Source organism: Equus przewalskii, chromosome 2 (assembly GCF_037783145.1).
Source record: "Equus przewalskii isolate Varuska chromosome 2, EquPr2, whole genome shotgun sequence".
In the NCBI taxonomy this organism is placed as follows: Eukaryota; Metazoa; Chordata; class Mammalia; order Perissodactyla; family Equidae; genus Equus; species Equus przewalskii.
This window is the reverse complement of record NC_091832.1, coordinates 37,661,751-37,684,986: the sequence shown is the minus strand read 5'-3', so window position 1 is coordinate 37,684,986 and position 23,236 is coordinate 37,661,751. Positions and strand designations below refer to the sequence as shown.

At 54.0% G+C, this 23,236-nt stretch overlaps 1 protein-coding gene across 5 annotated transcripts in view; it reads left to right on the top strand.

The window, feature by feature from the left end:
• Positions 1–23,236, top strand: part of KAZN (kazrin, periplakin interacting protein) — a 1,021,468-nt gene that overhangs the window by 985,382 nt on the left and 12,850 nt on the right. For 4 of the 5 annotated variants that reach the window (XM_070602791.1, XM_070602782.1, XM_070602802.1 and 1 more), the window contains 2 exons: positions 18,256–18,461; positions 18,959–19,077. In XM_070602791.1, coding sequence (XP_070458892.1) covers positions 18,256–18,461; positions 18,959–19,077 — 325 coding nt within the window. Of the gene's footprint in view, positions 1–18,255; positions 18,462–18,958; positions 19,078–23,236 lie in introns of those variants that run through there. The other variant, XR_011535473.1, reaches the window with a different exon arrangement.

The window sequence follows — 23,236 nt, the reverse complement described above, 5'->3', positions numbered from 1 at the left end:
CTGGGACCAAGCGGGTGGGCGTCTTCGGTGCTTCAGCCAGGCCTAGTGTGAACCTCACCCGACCCCCACCCTCGCCCACCAGTGGCCTCTGGCACAGCGTGGCACTCCCTTGCTTTTGTGACCGAGCCTATTTCGCCAGCCATTTACCCCTGACCCAGAAAACCTGCCCCCAGAGAGGCGCTGGCGGGGAGGGCAGAGCAGAAACTAGCGTTGTCGGCACTAGTCTGCCTTTCAGGCAGAGGGTCACCTCCACGTGTCCCGCAGTGCCCCCCCCACGCTGTCCCAGAACTGCCGTATCCCAGGGTCAACTCTGCCCCCGACAGAAGGTGGGGGTCCCCTCCTGGCCACAGGATGTGCCCGGGGGCCCGGGATCCGCCCCACCCCAGTGCCCTGACGGAGTTGGGCTGCTCAGCCTGGGCTCCCGGGGAATCCGGGTGCAGGGGGGCTGCAACACGGGGTCATCGGCCCCTTGACAACATGGCTTTAAAGGAATCCATGGGCCCTCTCACCAAAACCCTGCATTTTCCCAAAATGGGCCTCACAACCTCCCACGCCCAGCCTGTCTGCTCTGAACAAGTGGCTCTTAGGCTTTTTTGACTCAAAACTCACTAGATGGGGCAAAACATTCCACAATCCCCGACTCCCACGTGTCCCCCTTTTCCAGTGGGAGAAGAACCTGGTGACGATAAGGGATCAAGAGGGAATACAGATAATTAACTTACAAAAAGATAGATTCCCAATTTTATATTATGAAAGGGTGCCCTATGAACTTAAAACTAGCTAAGGGGTTTAGTCTTGACTGTATGTTAGATGGTGTTTAAATATCAGAGTCATAGCGCATCACCCGTGAAGTGTCGCTGTTCCAGCAAATTGAGGGTATAAATCTCGGTGGCAACTGGGGTATGGCTAGCCCATCCCCGACCCGCACCTGCACGGTGCCTTAAAGCCCAGTTACTGGAAAATCTGCCGACGGGAGCCCTGCGAGCTCCCAGGCTCTGCCCACCAGCCCCAACGAGCTACATCCCCGAGAAAATTGTCCCCAGAGGATTGATCTTTGAGAAGCAGGAACAGCAGCAACTGAAAACCTGGACCTGTTCTTCCTAAAAATGGCAGGACCCGCGATTACCTCACAGGTCCGTGGGGGAGCCTTGTGACCTCATCAGGCCCTGTGCAGCAGCCGTGCCTCCGAATCAGAGTCCCCAGGAAACCGGCTGACTGCTCGTTGCATTTCTGAGCTTCAGAGTTTGGAAATCTCTGATTGCTTTCTTAGTGGGTTACCCGTAAGGAGCAGTTCACTGCACCAAAGCAAGAGAAGCTATAAAATTGCATGCCGTGCTCCATCTGGAGGACGCTTGCAGCCCGCAGTCGCTCCAGCTCTGGCCCTGCATCCAATTTCAAGGGAGTTGTTTAACCGTGAGCCTCAGTGTCCTCATCTCAGGAACCGGTGTAACTGCACTTCCGTCTTCGTAGGCTCAGAAATGAGAGCTGGGTGTGTTTTAGAGCCTGGAAAGGGCTGGCCCTGGGCTGCTTTTCCTCCATCGGAGGTAGGAAAAAAGTACAGAAGCAGCTTCACACACATCCTGAGCCCAAAGGTGACTCGATCAATGCTTGTCCCCAGGGGTACGATCAGTCATGGGACTGTGTGAACCTGACATCCCTCCAGCTGTGCGCACGCACGGTCCTCAGAGTCCAAACTCAGCTCCCGTGTGGCTTTGTGGGAGAGTCCGGGCTTCTCTGCCTTGGATCGGACGCGCTTGTCATGTTTGCCCCCAGAATCCACCAGCCTGACGACGCTCTGTCTTTCCAGAGGCCAGAAACACACTCTCTGCCGCGGCTGGCGTGGAGAAATTTAGACCGTGGAAAGTAACTGGGCCGCCCAAGTCTGGGTTCTTCCCACAGAAGCCCCAAGGGTCACCGTGCAGGAGACGTGTGTCAGAGCCCAGGGCAGGCCTGGTCTGGCAGGAGGTGTGCCTCGAACTCTGCAGATATTCACTCATAGAATCCTTCCAACCAAGATGAATACTGTTATCATCCCCGTTTTACAGATAAACCAACCGAGGCACAGAGAGGTGAAGTTCTTGCCCATGGTCGCACAGCTGGGAAGAGGCAGCATTGGGATTCACCTCCAGCAGCCTAGCTCCAGAGCCTGTGTTCTCAGTAACGGGGCCTCTGCTCAGCCACCGGCCCCCAAGTTCCCCCCGAGGGACAACTGATCAATGGGAAGCTTCAGAGAACTTGAGAAAGCCTTACTAGCCCTGTGCAGGCTAGCTCCTTGGGACTCAGTTTCTCCACCCAATAGAGGAAGAAATTGGAATAAGCGGGAGTTTGCAAACTGTGTTCCATGGAACCCTTGGGGGTTCCTCAGAGGTCCCTCAAGAGGTTGCCATAGCTGGTGAAAGGACTAGCAGGCAAGGCTCCAGCCCCACCTTCAGCCAGAAGCTCTGCTCTTATCTGTCACACACTGGACCTCTGTGCACGAGTCCATTGGAAGGAGCCCATGAGAGGAAAAAAAGTGAGCAAGAGAGGAAGAAAAGGAAGGAGAGGGGGTTTGAGAACCAGGCATAGATCAGTAGTTGTCAGACCTGACCAGGCCTCGAGGTTTAAGGATGCAGATTCCCAGCCTCCATCCTACACCTACTGACGTAGAAGGTCTGGGGGTGAAGGAGGCCCTGGGATCCGTGTGGAAGTGGAGCAAGCTCCCCACTGTGGGCTCAGTTGCAAGAGGTTACGTGGGGTGATGGCGGAGGGCGGCATCCTGCCCGTGGGTTTTAGCGCAGACCTGCCATTGGGAAGCTTCCCCAAGGGGCCGTCATAGGTCCGTTGAGACCACCTTCCTGGGGCAGCCCCAGGGCCCCCTAGGGAGGGAGGAGCCACAAGCAGCCCGCTTAGCAGAGAGCCAGCAGGGCTGGTGCGGTGGGTGTCTGCTGCCCCCCAGGCAGCCTCAGAAGCTGCAGCAGTACCTCTGTTAGAGTCACAGAGAGGGTCCCAATCTTCCTGGTGGCACGCAGCCAGGAAGTGGCAGGGGGAGGAGTGGAACCCGGGTGAAGTCCATCTGGGCGTGGCGTCCACCATCTCAGACTTCACCCGACCCATGGCCAGCAGAGGCTTCTGTCAAGCATCGGGTGACCCGTTGGCCTTGGCCTGGGGCCAGTGGTGCCCCGTGGACACTGGACGAAGAGCCCTAAATTGGGCCCAAGGCTGCCCAAGCCGTGCTCTAGGGAGCGGCCTGGCATGGAGCTGCAGCTGAGGGCCCGCAGGGCTCTGCCCAGACCCCAGCCTCGTGCTCCTAAGGAGGCCCCGTCCGCTCCACCCCAGAAGCCCCACCGCCTCCAGCCCAGTGCACTCAGGAGCCCCAGGCCTGGCTCTGGGCTCCCCGTTCCCAGCTTGGTCAAGGACTTGCTGTGTGACCATGGACAAATCAGTCTCCCTCTCTGGACCTCAGGCTCCCTCCAAAACAGACCAAAGCAGTGATTACCCACCTGTGCCTGTGGAGTCTTACAAGTCCCTGGTGTCCCGGCCACCTCCTCTGCCACACTCGCCACCCTTCAGCCCAAAGCTCCAGTTTATTTATCTTATAGATGTGATGTCATTTGAACGAAGGTTCTGCGAAGTCAGGGCTGTGTGAAGACCAGGGGTTAGGTCATCACTAAGCTCCCTCCAGGGCCTGCCTGCCTCAGGCCTCCTCCTGCCCCCTGGGGAGAAGTCACTCCCCCTGGGCCCCCCAGACTCCCCCACTCACCCCCCCGCCCCAAAGAGGGAAGGTCCAGGCCCCCTCCCTGCTCAACCCTGGCAGAACGGGAAATTGGGGGCCTCTCACAGGCCCCCCAGCTTCTGAAAGCCTGCAGGTCGAGGGCCAGAGACCCTCCCAGGAGGCCACACATGTCCCTGATGAGCCACAGCAAGACTACATTGAACATGCCCCTTCCGGGTCACAGCCCTTTACAGTTTACAGCTCTTTCACAGGCAGACTAGGGTCGAGGTTAAGAGTATAGATTCTGGGCAAACTCTGGGTTCAAACCTTGCTCCTGACATTTGCTACCTGGTAACTAGCCTTAGCCTGGTGTGCCTCAGTTTCCTCCCCTGTACACTAGGGACAATAAGATACTGTCAGAGGGCAGCTGCAAGGATGGAATGCGTTACCACGTGTAAAAGGCTTAGCTCGGGGAGCAGTGTTGTTAGCCACGATGACCACGATGACGATGATGACAGTGATCTCTTTCAGCCTCTCACCAGCCCTGGGAGATGGGCAGGACTGGCCCCTTTACAGATGCGAAGACAGGCCCAGGTGGGTTCAGCAACTCGCCCGGGCTGCTGGGGCCAGACCAAGGGTAGGACCAGAGGAAGCAAGGGTTTTAGAGCTGAGAGGGCTCGTAGTGGCCTCTCACCCACTCCGCTCCTACTGCAGATGGAAGGGACGTGCCCACAGCAGAGCAGAGCAGAGCAGCGGTGGCTGAGCCAGTTCCGGTATCCAGCCTGACTCCCAGGCCAGTGCTCCGAGCTGCTGCAGACCACAAGATTCAGCTGGGGAAAAAAAAATCCCTGGGTCAGTAAGTTTTGGAAATAATGCATAGTGTCTTGAACCTTAGAGATCGACACAACGCCTTAGCTTATGAAGGCTCTGACAAGTTCTGCAATGAAGAAAAATATTTCACTTTTTCTACCTTGTGTTTCCCAAACTCAATTGACCACAGAACCAGGCCTTTTTTTCTAGTTCCATGGAGCGCCCTCTGGGAATATTGGGTTGGGTGACTCCTTCAGCCCCTTTATTCTGTGCTTGGAGGGGCTAAGTCAGTGGTTCTTTGGAAATCTCTAAGCATGCCACATTTCTGACATCGTTTAGCCATGGAAAGTTCCTGCGGCTCATGTGGGATTCCCCTGTGCCTTAAGAAGTGAGGCGAGCCAGGTACGAGGCGAGGGGGAGCGTGGACCTCTCTACCTGAGCATCCGCTTTGCTCAGGAAGAACTTGAGTCGTGTGCAGCATCCGCAAAAGGCAGAAGGGCCCCGGCAGGTTGGCTAAGAAATGCCAGTCCCAGGGCGTCCATTTTGCTGCTGCCCCAGATGGCAAGTGTAGACAGAGGGGCTGAGTCCATTGCCCCAGGGCCCTGGGCAGGGAGAGGAATGGGCACACCATCCCGCCAGGACATCTGGCCCCACCTGCCTGTCACCCCCCAGCTCTGTGCTGCCTTATTGCTTTCCCTGGGACAGACCAGCGACCCTGGAGTCACATCCAAATTGGCTCCATGCCTGCACAGTGCCCGCTTCCATCCTTGTTAGGAGGCCCATGCCTCTGGGGTGGCTTGGAGCCTGTGGTCGGAGGCACCCAGGCCAGGGAGGGGAGAAGGCTGCCTCTGACAGCTGTCACTGCAGGGGCCAGAGCCGTAGTGACCGGAGGAGGCTCTCTGAAGCCAGAGGGAATCTGAGGGCCGTCTGCAAACCGAGGGTCGGAGATCACAGGCCCGGGGCACCGACCTGGCTCGAGTGTGCGAATCATCCTCAGGTTCCCTCTGTCCCTTCATGTGTGTGCAAGAAACACGCACTCATTTTAGCAACAGTCTGAACCCAGCAGAATGGACAAAAACCAAGCAATGTAGGCAGGGGCGTCGAGGAAAGACCCAGCCTATGGAGCCTGACCCCTGGGTGTCATCCGAAAGCCGGCACTCAGCTGGGTGACCTGAAGCCAGTCACATAGTCCCCTTGAGCCTCAGTTTCCCCTTCTGTAAAGTGGAAATGAACCCGCCTGCCTCACAGGGCTGTTGCAGAGAGGAACGGATGAGTAGCTGGAAGCGCCTGGCATCTCCTGTGACCCCGGCTCATCTCGGGGCTGCAGGAGCCGGGGTGAGAGGTGACCTGGGTAGGAGGGGGGAGCCCCGGCTTGGAGCCCCAGCCGCGCTCTCTGGACACCCTGACTGGCATTTCTGAGCTTCACTTTCCTCCTCCAAAGACCCACTCAGAGAACCCCTGACTCAGCCCCTCCGAGCACAGAATAAAGAGACTGAAGGAGTCACCCACCCAGTATTCCCAGAGGGCGCTCCGTGGAATGAGGGAAAAAGGCCTGGTTCTGTGGTCAATTGAGTTTGGGAAACAAAAGGTAGAAAAAGTAAAACGGGCCTCTGGGAACCCTGTGTCCCCTCCCAGGGCAGGATGCAGGTGGGGTCGCACCCGCGCATCGTAAGGCACAGCAGCGTCCTGACCGCGGGGCTCCGGCGGAGCAGGCAGGACTCTCCCGGCTGCTGTTTCAGATCAGCTCCGACAGGCCCCACTGCAGGTGTCGTGGGTGACAATGACGGGGACCCACCTCTGCAGGTGCCGTCACGTGCCAGCGCTGTGTGGGCACTTACACGCCTCATTCCCACCATCCCTCGGACCCGGAGGCCTGTGGGGCCGGGCTCAGAGGTGGCCAGGGAGGGCGTGCGTGGGGCTGCGGGCACACCCAGCTAAAGGAGACAGGGGCTCCAGTGTTCGAGAGCTCCTGATTTTTCAGGAGAAGCCAAAAATGTCATGTAATAAACTCAAAGTCTTTCATATAGGCAACTAATTTTTTAAAACACGGTGTCCTTCGGGAGAAATATGTTCCATGGCCCAAATTTGTCTCTGGGCCACCAGTCCTGCCCCTCCAGTCTGGATCCTCTCTGTGGCCTCGTCCACTCTGGCGGTCCCTGTCTTTCCACTTGATCAGAGCGTCCCATGGGCCTGCCTGGCCAGAGGTGCCCATCTCAATGTGAGCACGTCCTCCCTCACCAGAGCACCCTCCTGCCCTTCCCTCCTGGGGAAGGACAGTGGGCAGCAGGGGACACACTCCTTTCTGAGGCTGGAGCATTTTCCCGAGGCTTGGGATGTTCCAGGAGGAACGGGGTGCTGCCCTCCAGAGCCTGGAGCCAGCACAGGAACCCTGAGCCCGCCCTGACCCCCAGAGGCCCGGATGACCAGAGCTAGGGTCAGCCCCTCTGCAGCCTGAGAGCCCAGCAGAGTGACCCAACCATTTATCATGGACTCGGCCAGCTCTGTGGGACTCAGAGAAGCGGGGAGTAGGGAGCACTCTCCCTTCAGTGAGGTGCCGATGGGCCTGACAAAAGGGCGAGTCCATACGCTCCCAGAAATCCCAGGGGAATGCATGGTCATCAATGTGGGAGCAGCTGCAAGCCAGAGGCCCAGGGATGTGGAGGCTGAGGACTGAGAACAAAGACTGGCTTCTGGGGGGAATGAGGGGAGCGATGGAAGCTGGGAGAGGAGGGTACGAGATGACTTGCTGACATTTACTGAGTGCCTACTCTGCCAGGCTTGTGTAGGCACTTTATATACACTCATTAAGTCATTCAACAAACATTGACTGACCACTTCCTATGTGCCAGGCCTAGGGCTAAGGGGTGAGGATTCAGATGTAAATAAGGAGATGACATAAATTATCCTAACGTAGTCCTCACCAAAATCACATGAAGTGTGTATTATTGTCTCAACCTTACAGATGAGGAAACCGAGGCTCAGGGAGGTGACCTAAATAACCCAAGGAGACATAGTAAGTGATGGAACAGGGACAAGCAGGGCAGTCCAACAGACTTTCCACTTTCCAGCAGATACGAGTGAAACTGGCAAAACCAGGAGCCATTAGGATAGGGCTTGGTTCTCCAGTTTCCAGAATGCTAATCCTGGAGGAGGCGGAGAAGGGGAGTTGGAAAGAGAGAGAAGCCTTATGGCATAAAATGGGTGGAAACGTCCCAGGATATTGTGCCCTGTGCTGAGGCTCTGGTGAGCCATGTGAATGGACCTGAGAGGGCGTCGGCTACAGCGAGCGCAGGGCGGCTGTCGGCCCAGACCCAGTCAGGTACCATGCTTCCGGGTGCATGATTGGAAAAGTCGACTGGGACGAGTTTTCTCCTTGGCATTTCCTAGAGGTGTCTCGGTTGTGAGGATGTCACCGCCCCCCCCCCCCACCACCGAGCCTCACCAAGCCCTCTTCATTTGGAAGGAAATTAAATAAATACGGCTCATAAACATCCTTGCTGTTCCTAAATTGGTCTTTGTGCGAGACACAAAGTGGCTCACGACTGGTGTAGGGAATTCCCAGGAGGCAGCTGCGAGGCGTTTTGAGGGAGATGGGGGGTTGGACGGTTTGCATTAACGGTTTGGGAGGATCCCGTATGTGGCATCGCCGATGCCCGTCCTGAGCAGAGTTCTTGGCTCTGACTCCGTGGTGGTCCCCCCGACCCAGTGAGCAAAGGGACACGGTCTCATGGCCATCACAATGACCGCAGTCCACACGGCTCACAGAAGCGGGCTGAGCTGGGACAGAAGGAACCTGAGGTGTCCTGAGGCCCTGGGGGAGCTGAGGGGGTCGGGGAAGGGAAGAGGGGGGACTGAAAATCCAGGTAGGGAGCCGGTACGCTGGGCCCTCGGACCCCACAGCATCCAGCGCTCCCAGCTTTGCCTCCAAGAGCTGAGCAGACGCAAACTCGTGCTGTCTCTACCTGGGCGCCTGGAGAAGATGGCTCCTTCCCACGGCCTCTGCTTACAGACCCCCAGCTTCTCACGGAATTCACCTTTTAGGGGCATCCAGCCGGTGAGAAGTTGGCCAGGAAAACGTGTCGGAAGAGGACTGGATGTGGGACGAGACCTGGGACTGCGTGGAGGCCGGCAGCCGGCTGGAATACCTCGCTAGAGTAAACGAGAAAGGGGGGAGGCTTCAGTCGCAGGTTAGACTCTAAGAAGGACTTCCCCAGCGTGGGCACTATTCAGCAGTAGAACAGGTTAGCAAGGAGGAGAAAGCTTTGATATCTACTTTTTAAAGCAATCAGTAGTTGTCATTAGACACCGGTATTTGCCGTCCCCTGACCTCTTCTCAGCGTCTTCCACCTAAGTCTGTAAAATTAGGAAATACTGGCCAAGAGTACACCTGGGAAATAAGCTCAGAGCAGCGTGGAGGCTGGCCAGCTCCCAGAAATCAATTCCCTGATGCCCCAGAAAATTCCCGAGTGCTGGGAGGAGGGGCTGGCGGGAACGGTGACTGGAGGAGGCTGTCCTCTGAGCTTGGGGGCAGGGGCATGGGGCTTGTCGAGCCAGGGGACAGACTCAGTGAGCACAAGCTTAGGTCCTTGCCAGGCAGCAGCACCAAAAATGAGGGGAAAGGAAAGAATGTGTTTTTTCTTTTTGTTAAAGTGTAAAGTAGTCATTGGGGAAAGCTGGGCTCCGTTGGACCCTCTGTACTTGATGGTTTCGTGTATTTTAAGGGACACGTCGTGGGACTGCCGTCAGCTTTGTTAGCTCAAGGCCTCCAAAGGGCCTGCTTGGCCCTGGGGTCAGGACTACTGTGAGCTGGTGGCCGGGCCACCCGGGGTCCTGCTGTCGGCCCAGCAGCTACAGGGTTAGTGATTTGATGCGGTTTAAACCGAGCTGTGTGATCCTGCAGGCCAGCGCTCCAAGGCCAGTCTTTGGCAGGTATTTCACAGCAGCTGTGGCCAGGGCTGAGCAAAGCCTCTCCATCCAATGCAGGGGCCGTTATCAGGCCGCAAAATGTCACTTTTTCGATTATAATGCAGTGTTTGAAAAAGGAGAATTCAGCTTTTGGCTTGAAAAGTGCTGACAGGGGCTCCCCCGCCACCACCCAAGGGCAGGGAGTGTTGACCGCAGTTGGCCACCCAAGCAGGGCTGGCCGAGAACAGAGGGGCCCGGGCGGCAGGATGGGGGCGCCGGGAGCAGCCACACTGCGCGCTCACTGGCATCTAGTGGGTGGAGGCCAAGGATGCTGCTGAATATCCCACAGTGCACAGGACAGTCCCCCCCAAACGATGATCCAGTCCCGAATGTCATTCCACAGTGCCAAGATAGGGAGGCCCTGCCGCGGGCCGGGAGGAAAGGAATGAGGCCGTGCGGGGCGTTCGAGGAAACGCAAGTGGCTTTGCTGCGGCCTGAAGGGTGCAGGGTTGGCAGAAGATGAGTCGGGAGAGGGAGGCCTGCCCTCGACTCCCTTCCCGCGTGTCTTCTTTTAACCAAACTCTGGAGCTCCTTCTGTCCCAGGCAGGAGTGGGCCGGAGCTGCTCATACAGGCTCACGAACTGATTCCCGACTCCACGTCCAGTGGCCTTGGGTTGGTGACTGAAATGGGCCATGCTGGGTGGATTTACCCCAAAGAGATGAGCAAACGAACGCTGCAAACCAAGGCACCTGTTTAAAACACGGGAGCCGGTTGCGGAACGTTTACCAGCACACCACTGGTTTGGGCCCTTGCTAGGTCCCCGAGACACCTAGGGAGCAAAAACAGGCCCAGCTCCTGTCCTCCCGGAGCTCAGAGCCAGCACCAGGCACAGCCACTAGCCACAGCCGTCAGCTGATTTCAGCGTGAGCGTGCCCTGCAGGAATGGTGCCGGGACTAATGCGCGCGTGTGCGAGCGAGCGAGTGTGGGCCGGGGGTGGGGATGTGCGTCTGTTGCAGGGGGTGACTGGCCTACGCTAGGTGCCCAGAGAAGGGTTCCCTGGGTGAGGCAATGTTTCTACAGCCCCAAAGCTTTGCAGGAGTTGGCGGGCAGAGCGGACAGCTCCAGGTGGCCTTTCCGCAGAGACAGCAGTGGGGCAGGAGCGTTGCGGACGAGAGAAGCCCAGGGTGCCGAGGGAAGGGATGAGAGGCTGAGGAGAAGCTGGCAAAGTCTGCAGGGCTGGCTCACTCAGAGCCTTGTCCTGGGAGGAACTTAGCTTCATCCAGGGGGCCAGAGAAGGGTGTGGAGCAGATTCAAATGTTGGGCAGATTCAAATTTAAAAAAAAAAGGAACAAATGGTATTGTCCATCTCTTTCCCATAACTCGGGCTTTGACCACCACTAATGGCATTAAGCATGAACCGGGCCTGGATAAAAAAGGTGTGGATGGACTTGACCACTGACTGGGGGACTCCCCTTGTGGCAGGGGAGATGGACAGACCCATGCATGGGCAGTGCCAGCAGGACACGAAGAGTGCTGGGTGGACAGTGAACATAGCAAAAGTGTTGTACACTCGGGCAGTGTGGAGGAAGACAGACTCTGAAGGGCATCCCTCTACAAAACCACTAAATCTGGAATAAAACATAGTTTTTAATGCATCATTGGCCTCACCAAAGTAAGGGAAATCCCTAAGGTGCCCCCATCCACAAACAAAGAGCTGTGAGCAAATACCAGAGCAGGAGCAGTGAGTGATGACTATGTGAACCGGGGTCTGTCCTGGGACAGATGCTGCTCTCAGGACTGTTAACAGGGGACTGAACCTCGGGGTGTGGCAAAGCGAAGGAACAGAGCCTGAGATCTCATGCTCCCAGGATCCCCCACGGGGAATGAGGTGGTCTCTGCTCCAGGCATCGTCCCCACTCCCTACCTCCTCCCCACCCCAGCAGAAGCAATGAAACCCTCTCTGGAGGAAGGCACCCACTCTTTGGACCCTGGAGATTCCCATAAGATCAAATATGAGTTCAGCATGCGTGAGAGTCAGCAGAAACAAAAAGCAGATTTAGACCTTCCAAGGCCTTTTCAGATACAGTAATTATCAATACCAAATACAAGACAGTACGTATGCACTATTTAAAGAAATTTAAAATGGAATTGTAGACATTAGCAAACAACAAGAGAATATCTGGAAAGACCAGGAACACTTGAAAAGAATCAAATAGAACTTTTACCAATAAAAAAATATATAGTAGGTAACATTAAAAAAAATCAAAGGGTGGGTTAAACAGCAGACTAATTAGCTGAAGAGAGAATTTTTAATGTGGAAAATGGGTCAAAGGAAATTACCCAGACTGCACTGCAGAGAGATAAGCTGATGAAAACTACGAAGGAGAAATTGGAGCTTTCTGGTCCACAACAATAGCCACTAGCCACATGTGGCAATGTAAACATATATTTGAATTAAATAAAAGTGGAAACTCAGTTTGTCAGCTGCACTGGCCACATTTTAAGTGCACCTAGCCTCATGCAGCTAAGAGCTGTCGTACTGGACAGTGCAGATTGTACGACATTTCCATCATCACAGGAAGTTCTGTTGGACAGCGCTAGGTTACAAGACAGAGAAGATGGAAAGTCCAATCCCAGAAGGAGAGCAAAGAAAGAATGGAGAAGAGGCAATATTTTTAAGAGATAATGGTTGAGAATATTCATAAGGTGAACCCACAGATACAGGAAGCACAATGTATATCAATCAGAACAAATAAAAAGAAATGCACATCTAGCCACATCAGAATGAAACTGCAGAACACCAAAGACAGAGAGAAAAGTTTTAAAGGCGCTAACGAAAGACCAACTAGACTGGCAGCTGACTGCTCTTGAGCAAAAAGGAAGACAGAAGATAGGGGAGCAATGTCCACAAAGTGATAAAAAAAAAAAAAACCAGCTGTCATCCTCATCCTCAAACTGTCCCCAGAAAAACTCTTTGAAGAACAAGGGTGAAATATAGACTTTTTTTAGATACACAAAAGTTGTAAGAGCTTACTACCGAAATAGTTAGAGGAACTTTTAAATCATGTTCTTAAGGAATAAGAAAAATTATCCTAAAAGGAAGATCTGAGACATGAGAAGAAATGATGAACAAAGAAATCGGTAAACATGGAGCTAAGATATTTAAAGCAAATATTATCAATATAAAATAGTCATGATGACAATGTCTGCATTGTGGGATTCCTGAAAAGGGCAGAATTTAAATCCTGGATGCAGTAGGATGTGAGTCAGGAAGTGCCATCCGAATTACTAAATTCTAAATAACTCTTACTGTTTAGGAGTGGGTATTAAGACAGTGATCAACTCTAGGTTACGTTAAGTTAAATATGCACAGTAAGTTTCCAAGAGTAAGCATTAAAGAGTGGTTCTTCAGAATCACCTGGAGTCTCGTTCAAACACGGATTACTGGGCCGCACCCGCAGTTTCTGTTCCAGAACACCTGGAGTGAGCTCTTAGAATTTTTCTTTCTCACAAGTCCGGGTGTTGCTGATGCTCCTGGCGCAGGGACCACACTGCGAGAACCACTGCAGCGAAAACAGAGAAACGGGGCGCTTAACTTCCACACCAACGGAGGGGAAAAACGGAATGAGAACACAGACAAAAAAAAATCTCCCATGCAGACCACTCTGTCTAGTAGAAATATAACACAAGCCACATATGTAATTTTAGATTTTCTAGTAGACGCATTAAAAAGTAAAAAGAGGGGCCGGCCCAGTGGTACAGCGGTTAAGTGCTCACGTTCCACTTCGGCGGCCCGGGGTTCGCCGGTTTGGATCCCGGGTGCGGACATGGCACCATGTGGCAAGCCACGCTGTGGCAGGCGTCCCACATATAAAGTAGAGGAAGATGGGCACGGAGGTTAGCTCAGGGCTGGTCTTCCTCAGCAAAAAGAGGATTGGCAGCAGATGTTAGCTCGGGGCTAATCTTCCTCAAAAATAAAAAAGTGAAAAGAAAGAGATGAAATGACTTCTAATGATATATTTTATCTAACCCAATAGACCCAAAATATTATGTCAGTATGTGATCAATATAAATATTATTAATGAGCTAGTTTACTTTTTCTTTGGACAAAGTCTTCAAAATCCAGTGTGTGTCGTATACTTCCGGTGCCTCTCAACGCAGACTGGCCACACCACGAGGGCTCACAGGCATCTGTGGCTTGTAGCTACTGCACTGGACTGAGCAGGTCTAGACTGGAAACGACATGAGCCTGCAGAGGACGAGGGCCCCGTGCAGTCATCGAGCGCCCGCTGTATGCCAGACCCCAGGCCGAGCGCTCTGTGAACGCCGTACGTCCTCTCCTTTGGTCCTCACACAGACGTGTGCCTTCAGCATTATTATCACGCCATTTCACAGATGGGGAAGGTGAGGCCGAGGAAAGTTACAACACTCCCCAAAAAGACCATCTGGCTGGTGAGCAGCGGAGCTGGAATTCACACCCGGGGCTCTCACATCCAGTGCCAACCTGGAACCTCAGGGTTTCTGTAAAGGATTTTCTGTGACAAGCCAGCGGGTGAAGATTTTAGGCGTTTTGGACAAACCAGGCAATCTGTCACAACTACTCAACTCTGCAGGAAAGCAGGCTTGTATAAACAAATGAGCAAGGCTGTGTCCCCATAAAATTTTATTTAGAAAAACAGGTAGAAGCTGGATTTGGGTTGCGAAGCCCCCGTGTGAGGTACCATGGCTCGGGGAAACCTCCATAAGGAATTCCCGACATTTGGTGGTGCATGCCCGTGTACGCGGGGCGCGGCGAGGGGATGCCGGACTTCTCCTTCCAAAGTCACCAAGGGCCTCCCTGGGTTCGGAAGGATCCATATTGGCTAGCACTCCTCAGACTCTGCCGGGGGCCCCGGCGGCCGCTCTAACTCCGCAGCCTCTGCTGAGCTGCCTGGCTATAAATGTGAGTTATTCGCACTCTCAGGGCCGAGACGGGGGAAATAAAAGCCAGGAGTGATGGAATCCCAGACATAAACTCTGGCACCGTGAGGCCTGCATGGGGAAACTGCCTTTAATTAATGGTTTATGACCCCAGAGACTCCCCCGCTCCCCAGGCCTCCTGCAGCATCATCTCCTTGGAGCTCAGTCCTGGGCCGTGGGGTGTAGCTGTTTGTTCTCAGAAACCAAAATGTGTGGTTTGCCCGTCTGAACTCAGCCTGGCCTCTGGCGTGCCTCGAGCCTGGACTCCATGAGTACTGTGAACTGAAAAGCCAGCTCCTCTCCCAGGCCTCAGGCCTGTTGGCTACAGAACAACCCGCACACACTCACAAAGACACACCACACTCAGGAAAACACACGCTCATGCGTGCACACATGCACATGCACACACGTGCATGCACATACACACATGCACACGCATGCCTGCCCACACACACACACACACACACACACAGGAAGTTTGCTTTTTTCTTTGTCTGTCTGTCATTCTCTCCTCCCCACCCTCCACTCGTTCGCTCCTTCTTGCTGTTTATCTTTTTGCTTTGTTGTTTCTGTGGCATATTTCTCCCCTGAAGCCTTGCTCTTTGAGTCTCTCTTCCCTCCTCTCTCTCTCTCTCTGATTCCTGCTGCCGTCTTCTCCCGTCTCTCCCTTCCCCTGCCCCTTTATCTCCCTTACTTGGGGCAACATGGCCAAGCAGTGCCAACACCCCTCCCCCCGCCCCGCAGTGCACCTTGGCACAGAACAGACAGATCCGCCCCCCCAGGCGGCCCCACCCCGCCCACCTGGACCAGGTGGAGTCTAGCTGGGACGATGGATTTCTGCCCAGGTGTGCTTGACACCAAAAGGGACTAGGCTCCCTCCCTAAGCACCTGAGCTGAATTCAAGCCACGTTTCATCCCGGGAATGCAGGGGACTGAGGCAACTACCACTGAATTCTCGGTGCAGCTGGAAAGTGCCCGAGCCCAGGGGAGGCGCCCTTTATGATCGGGAACAGCCACCCTTGACTGGTGCCTCCTGTAGCTTCACATTCAGAATTTATCACAGTCATATTAACCTAGGAGGCAGATAGTATTACTATTATACCCATTTTATAGATGGGGAAACTGAGGCTTCAAGAGTTAGGAAATTTGCCCAAAGTCAAGGTCTATTCAACTCCACAGGCCTGGTCCAAACGGACAACCAGGGCTGCATCCTGGAATTTTGAGTAACCAGATGCAGCCACACGTCGTCTCTCATCTTCCCAGAGGGACGTCACAGAGACGGGGCTCAGCTACAAGAACAATGCGGAGGCTGTCAGCTCTCCAACTGGAGGGCACACCCTGCCTGGGGGCCAGCGGCCAACCCCGGTAGGACCCCATCAGAAAGACTTCTCTGCCAGCCAGGAAGGGCACCTGGGCTGGGCCTGTGTCCCCCAGCCTGGCAGCTGTCTCCCCTGGGGGATCCCGGAGCCCCCGGCGGGGCTGCAAGGGCAGCTGCTGCTGTTTTCAGAGCCACGGCAACACGTGCGTGCTCAGACCGCGACCTGCACGGAGCTGTGCCCTCGGCCGCTTCCCTGGGGGAAAGAGGCTTCCCGCCGCCTGAGACGGGAGATGGAAGGCTGTGTTAGTGAGCTCTCAACCCCTACCCGTCCTGGCACAGAGCAGCCCTGTCATACCCTCTGTCACTCGGTGACGCTCACCATCACTGACACCCCGGAGCAGCCCAGAGGAGGAGGCGGACAGCAGGGAACAGCATTGTGCCAACTTTGCAGAGGTGGAAACTGAGGCACGAGGCATCGTCTCTGCCCACTCGGAGTTAGGTCACTCTGCCCGGCTCCTGCTGGACCGGGGTGGCGTCTTCCAGGCCCGGGGACTGTAGCCTCCGAAGGGCTCTTGGCTGGGTGGATGCAGGCCCTCAGGCGTCGTCAGGGAGAAAGGCTTCAGCCGAGCTGGGGTGGAGGAGGACGTAAGGTCACCTGCAGCTGTTTCCTAAGAGTTTGCAGGAGTTTAAGGGGCGGGAGGTGGAGGGATGGGGGAAGGGGCTTCGTACTGGAAAAAGTAAGATTTCTAGGCCGTGGGGTCTTTTCTTTCAGTTTCAAAAATAATATAGTCAATACAGAAAACTTGGGACACAGAAAAGTATGCAAACACTCACAAATGCTCTCAAACACTGACATGTGCACATTCACACACACACACTCACCGCACAATTACCCATCACCCGTTTCCAGAGATAAAGACTTTTAACATGTTTCCATCTAGTATTTTATGTATATATAGATGTATGTATACACATATATACACAATTATAACTATATATATATTACTAGGTATGTAATTTTAAAAATACAGTTGGGATTGCATTGTACCTGCTGTCCCGTCCTGTCCTTTTCCACTTGGCAATAGATTGTGAACATTTTCTGGTATCAAAAATATTCTCCAGGGTCCGGCCCCGTGGCTGAGTGATTAAGTTCACTCGCTCTGCTTTGGTGGCCCGGGGTTCGGCAGTTCAGATCCTGGGCTCGGTCCTAGCACCATTCTTCAAGCCACGCTGAGGCGGTGTCCCACATAGGACAACTAGAATGACTTACAACTAGGATATACAACTCTAAACTGGGGCTTTGGGGAGAAGAAAAAAGAAAAAACAAGAGGAAGATTGGCAACGGATGTTAGCTCAGGGACAAACTAAAAAAAACCTTAAAAAAAATTCTCCAGTGACAGATTTCTTATTAATCACATATATTCCAACATATGAATGGAGCATCATCCATTCGGATAAACTCCCGGTGATAACCATTTACACTGCTTCCTGTTTCTCAAATTTTCCTTTTCTTTTCACTGTAAATGTCTGCGTGTTTACTATGGAACTTGGATGATGCACAAAGTATAGCAAGAGGAAAATAACATATTTTTCCCGTCGCCCAAACTCAGACACTGTTAACATCCGCGCATACCTCATACACAGAACGTGCTCGATTTGATGGATAAGCAGTTTTTATGTTGTTGTGATGATTTGTAATATACAATATCAGTAGGGTCATTTCTAATCAGGCTTAATTTTTAATACTTGTCGTTTCTCATGGTATTGAGTTTGTCCGCTTGGGTCTTTATGTAACCCCGCTTTAGATCCAGATTCATTTTGCCTCCTGGTCGAGTCTGTGTACCTTGAACCCGGCATGTTTATCGGGTGTTAATGGAGCTGAACAACCACTGACTGAAGAATGGGTTTGGAAAATGCAGGTGGATGAACTCTTTTTCTGTGAGGGGCGCTCCAGGAATGGGCTTTGGGGTGTTAGGGGATGGACCTGAGGCTCCATTTGTCATAGGAAAATAGCTCAGCCAGTTGCCCAAAGACAACTGTTGCTGTGTTGTTTACAGTAGTGAAAAATGGGAACAACCCTTGCCCATCAGCAGGAGGCGGGTGCAATAAATGACGGAGCATCCACTCCGTGAGTCCTGTGTAGTCAATAGATGTTGCAGAGCTCTGCTGAGATGCAAGCCTGCCCTCCGGAGCGAAGACGAGGAAAGCATCTTAGAAACGAACGCGTGGTGTAAGCGCGTGGGTCTGTGTGTTTGGAAGCGTGGGCATTTGTGTTTCCCAAGGAATATTTAACTAAGTACTGGCAGCTGCTGTCTCTGGGTGGCGTGGGATTTGAGGTGATTTTCACTTCCTATTTTATTTGTATTCTTTTCTGGATTAAGTTTTTCAAATTCTTTTTTTCACTAGATTGCTTTTGTAATGGGGGAGGGGCGGCAAAGCAAAACAAAAGCCACTTTGATTTTGACATGAAGAAATGCAAGGGGGGAGAACATCCCTGCCTCCCTGGCACCCCGGGAGTGCAGACTCGGGGTGCAGCCCCCCAATGCAGCGTCCGTGCTTGTGTGTTGCAGACTCAGACAGCCAGTGCAGCCCCACACGGCAGAGCCTCAGCCTGTCGGAGGGCGAGGAGCAGACGGACCGGCTGCAGCAGGTGGAGCTGGTCAGGACCACCCCCATGTCCCACTGGAAGGCGGGTGCCGTCCAGGCCTGGCTGGAGGTGGTCATGGCCATGCCCATGTACGTCAAGGCCTGTGCGGAGAACGTGAAGAGTGGGAAGGTAGGGCGCCTCCAGGACCCCTGTGGGAATGCCCCCTCGCCCCCCCACCATGAACTTCGCTAACCCGGAGCCGGCCTGTCCCCCAACTCCCACCCCCCAGTTAGGAGGAGATGTCATCTAGGAGCCAGCTGACCTGGGTTTGGGCTCCAGTCCCCAATAAATAACTGTGTCCCCAGCAAGGCACATAGCCCTTCTGAACCTCAGCTTCCGCATCTTCAAAATGGGACTAACCTTCCTTTACGTGGCCGAAGGGGATGAGACCAGAGGGCTGGAGGGCCAGCTCACCCGCCTCATGGAGCAGCCGCCCTGAGATGGGCTGCACAAGAGCTCTGCCTGATGGCAAGGGAGGATGGACAGGAGGTTGGGGAGAGGCAGCCCGGCCAGCAGACCCCTCTGGGGCTGGGTTCTGGCCAGCGCAGGTCCTGGGAGGCCTCGGGAGCCCTCCTCCACCCTCCCTTCTGGGCGCTCAGTCCCCACCCCCCCCACACCCGGAGCAGGTGCTGCTGAGTCTGAGTGACGAGGACCTGGAGCTGGGCCTCGGCGTGTGCAGCTCCCTGCACCGGCGCAAGCTGCGGCTGGCCATCGAGGACTATCGCGACGCTGAGGCGGGCAGGAGGTGAGCCAGCACTCCAGGGCACCCCGCCTGGGCCCAGCCCCTGGGAAGAAGGGAGAAAAGTCTACCCCGAGAGCCCCAGATCACACAGCTGGGGGGAAGGGGCGCTTGGGCTGGGCCAGGTGTGAGGGAGGATGGGGTGTGACCGACATGGTCCCAGAATGCCAGCGGCCAGGAGGCTCAGACACATCTCAGTCCCTCTCTGGGCCAGCCCTCCCCATGGGGAGATGGAGACACTGGGACTAAGTGAGGCCCCAAGTGCACTAGGACCCCCCCAGTGTGGTGTGGGGGGCCTCACCCACCCCCAGATCTCTTCTACCTCAGAGGGCCAGCCCCAGCAGATCTGGAAATTTGGTGAAAATTTGGCCTACATCCACCTCAAACCTCAGCTCTTACCACTCCAGGGTGAGAGAGGATGGCAGAAGGCAGGCAGAAGCAGAATCAGACAGGGAAGCAGAAATGGGCACGCACCGGCTTATTGCAGTCTCTCCCCCAGAGGGTGGGGCCGTGGGAGGGGCCTCTTTTAATGAGTACAGGGGGGAATGGCCCAAGGTTCCTCCCATGGGGTGTGTCCCCCGAGAGGCCTCCTGCCCCCATTGTTCATCCCCTCCCCCACCCCACGACTGCCTCTCCCCTGACCTTCTGTGAGCAGGATTTTTAGTGGCCCCCTCCTTCACCAAGCAGCTCCAGGGAAAAGGGAAGGACCCCTTGCAAGTTCTCAGAAAGTGGAGGGGGGAGAAAGAACTAGCTGGTAAATCTGACACTTTCTGTTTTGCATAATTATCTCCTTCACTGGTTTCCCCATCATTTTTGTGCAGTTAATTAATCAAACCTGGTGGTGTGTGCTATTATTTGCAGAAGCAGCTTTGTGGATTAAAAAAAGAGGGAGCTGGGGGTGGGAAATCAGGCTGGTTTGGAAACAGGAACCAAATCCCTGTTTGTCCCGGAGAGGGCCCTTGGCCTCAGTCCCAGGCAGCAGGAAATAATGAGATGGATTGATCAGAAACTCAGGTAGCAGCTCAAAGCAAGAAGACGACAGGCTGGGGCTGAGAGACGGAGGATGGGGGCAGGGGGAGGAGAACAGCACCCGGCTCACCTCCCCTCCTGGGGGCCCCGCAAGCACCCCACACTCAAAGCGCTCACTGTCCTCGGTCACCCCAGCTGGAAACCCCTCCAGCCCCTGGTCCCACTCCCAGCTCAGTCAGTAAGTGCTGCCTGTGTTCACTGGGCAGGGTTGGGCTGCCCTCTTTGCTTCCCAAACTATGGGCTCGCCGCCCAAGTTCCCCAAAACTCAGCTGACCCCAAAACCTCCAGGAGCCAAGATGCTATGCTGCCAGAAAGGGGTGGGTTCAGCTCAGCAGCCAGATGTGAACAGATTTTGAAAAGTTATGGGAGCTGGAAGCAGGAATGTTTGCAAGGATCACGGGGCCCCAGCGTTAGACGCCCCAGGGCTTCCTGGAGAAGAGAGGGCCCTGAATTTGAGGATCCATTCCCTGTGCAAATCTGGCCTGTCTCCAACTTGCCATGTGACCTTGCCCTCTCTGGGACTCAGTTTATCCACCTGTGAAGGTAAAGAGGTGAAATTAGGACAGTGGTTCCTTAACTTTTGGGGATCATGGCCCCTTTGAGAATCTAATAAAAACTTCTGACACTTTTCCCAGAAGAAATCTACAAAACTTCACAACTTTGCATTCTGGGACATTCTGACCCACCCATGGAACTTTTAGGGGTCCATGGATGCCCAGGTAGGAACCCCAGTGAAATAATCTTAAAGAAGATTTCCACCTGTGACATCCTGTGTGACCTTAGGCCTGACACAGCCCTCTCTGGGCCTGGTTCCCTTATCTCTAAAATACTGAAAACAAAACCCACCAACCCCTGCCAACCCATCACCTGTCACTTTATGGACATGATTTTATTTAACCATCACAACATCAGTGGGGGATGGACCCTCTTACACCCATTTGAAAGATGGAGAAAGTGAGGCCCAGGGAAATAATGGCCGCAAAGTCACACTAAAAACTTCTGACTTCAAAATCAATTCCCTTTCCACTATCCCACATCACCTTTGTGTTAAAACGACGACGACGGCTCCTCCTACTATTACTGATGGAGCGCTGAGTAGGTTTTACCTTCTCTTATCTCTCCTGGTCCTCGCAATCCAAGAGGCAAGCATGATTATCGTCATTTTACAGATGAGGAAACTGAGGCACAGAGGTACAAGGTCTCAAAGTTAAGGGTGATGGAGCCAGAACAGCCTTGTGTTTTCTGTGTTGAATAATAACCCAGATGATATCTAGATTCTGTGCCCAAACTCAGATTTTAGGGTCTAATCTAGCAGCAGTTTGGGGAGGGAGCAGTGTCAATTTTATAAAACGTCTGAATTACTTTTAAAGTCATGCCGTTTTATTTGACTTGGGGGCTTAGAACGGCTCAAACCAACAGCTGGGGAAGCGTTGCCAAGCGGAGGCCCTGTGGGGACAGCTTTAATGAAAAGAGAAGCGTTTCGAAGGGCAGGAGTGCATTAATTATTGGCCCACAGATGGATTCTGCTGATGACGATGGGCCTCTCTCAAGCGGGTTAGGCAAGGCAGCCCCCACCTCCCACCCCATGTCTTGTTGCGCATTGATTTGCTGAGCAAACCCTTCCTTTGGACAGAAGAGGAGGCAGTCCTGGTCTCCATGCGTGGCGACCTTGGCCCAGTGGCATCTGAGGCAGACGGCCATGAGCTCCACCTCCTGCCTCAGTGGGAGGCCACTGAGCACCGGGCCTGGGCAGGGCCCATCTGAAGTGACAAGGCTGGAGCCGGCCCTGGAGGGCTGGGAGGGGGTCTGTCCTGGGACCGTTCATCCTAGAGGGGAGCTTGTCTTGGGCTAGAAGATTCCATTTTGGGAGCTCTGTGCTGGGCAGCCTCCGGGTGGGCTGGAGCCAATGCCCCGCTCTCCAGCCTCGCTCTGGGTCCCCTGCGTTGGGTTATCAAACAGGAGCCTGAACATTACCTCTGAGCCAGGTGGGAGCCTGGGTGTTCGTAGAGAGGCCACACCCGGTCCTGCCCTCCAGCTGCTGACAGTGGGCGGCTGGCCGCATGAGCAGCACATGTCCAGGGTGACAAGGGCAGGGATGGGGGCTCCCTGGAGGCACCGGGCATGGTGGGGGCTCTAACTCAGCACGAGGGGCCTGGAAGGCTTCAGGGAGAGGACATCTCAGCAGAGTCCTGTAGGAGCCAAGCAGGTGAAGAGGACCGGAGACCAGGAGACCCCGGCCCGTGGGGGCAGACCCCTGTGGTTCCAGGTGGCTGAGGGGCAGGAGGAGGGGGGCGGAGCTGGGAGCCCATCTTTCCTTCCCTTCCTCTTTCCACGAAGTCTATGATGCATCCAGCGATGGGCTGACTCAGAGCCTACAGAACAGCGTCCCTGCCCCTAGAGGAGTGAATTTTCAGTTCCATGTGTCATTCGTGCTTTGAAGGAAACACTTGGGGGCAGAGTAGCAGCTGGGGAGCAACTGCGACAGCGGACAGTAGGCAGAGCAGAACTCTGCAGGCGGGAGCTGAGGCCTGGGGGCTTGGGCAGGGCTGGAAGACAGCGGACGCAGAGGGACAGGGGAGCCCCACCCCGAGGGACAAAAGGCTCAGTGCATCCTGGAAGCGCCCCCCAGCCTGAGCCGGGTAGGGGAGGGGAGCCCCAACCTTGTTAGGCCCCTCCAACGACTTCCGATTTTATTCCCTCGAAGGGAAGCCACGGAAAAGTTTTCTTGGTTTATTTTATTTAAATCCACTCTTTGTTCCTTTTTTCCCTCTTGCACTGACTGGCTTTTATTAGTTGAATGTTCCCACTACTGGCTCTGAGCTATGTGTCTTTGTTTTATTTTTAATCGTTGCTTTATGGTACAATATACATACCACTATCTTCAAATAGTATTATGCAACTTTGTATATAGTGTCAGATGCTTTTTTCTCCTGGCTTTATGCTGTCATTTTCGTACGTTTTTATCTCTATATATTATACACTCCAGAATACATTGTTATTATTTTCCTTTTACATTTTTGTCTATTATCTTTTAAAGAGATTAGCAAATGAGAAAAATATTTACCCGGATATTTACAATTTCCAACCATCTTTAGTCTTTAAAAAAAAATTGTTTTATTGTGGTGAAAGACACGTA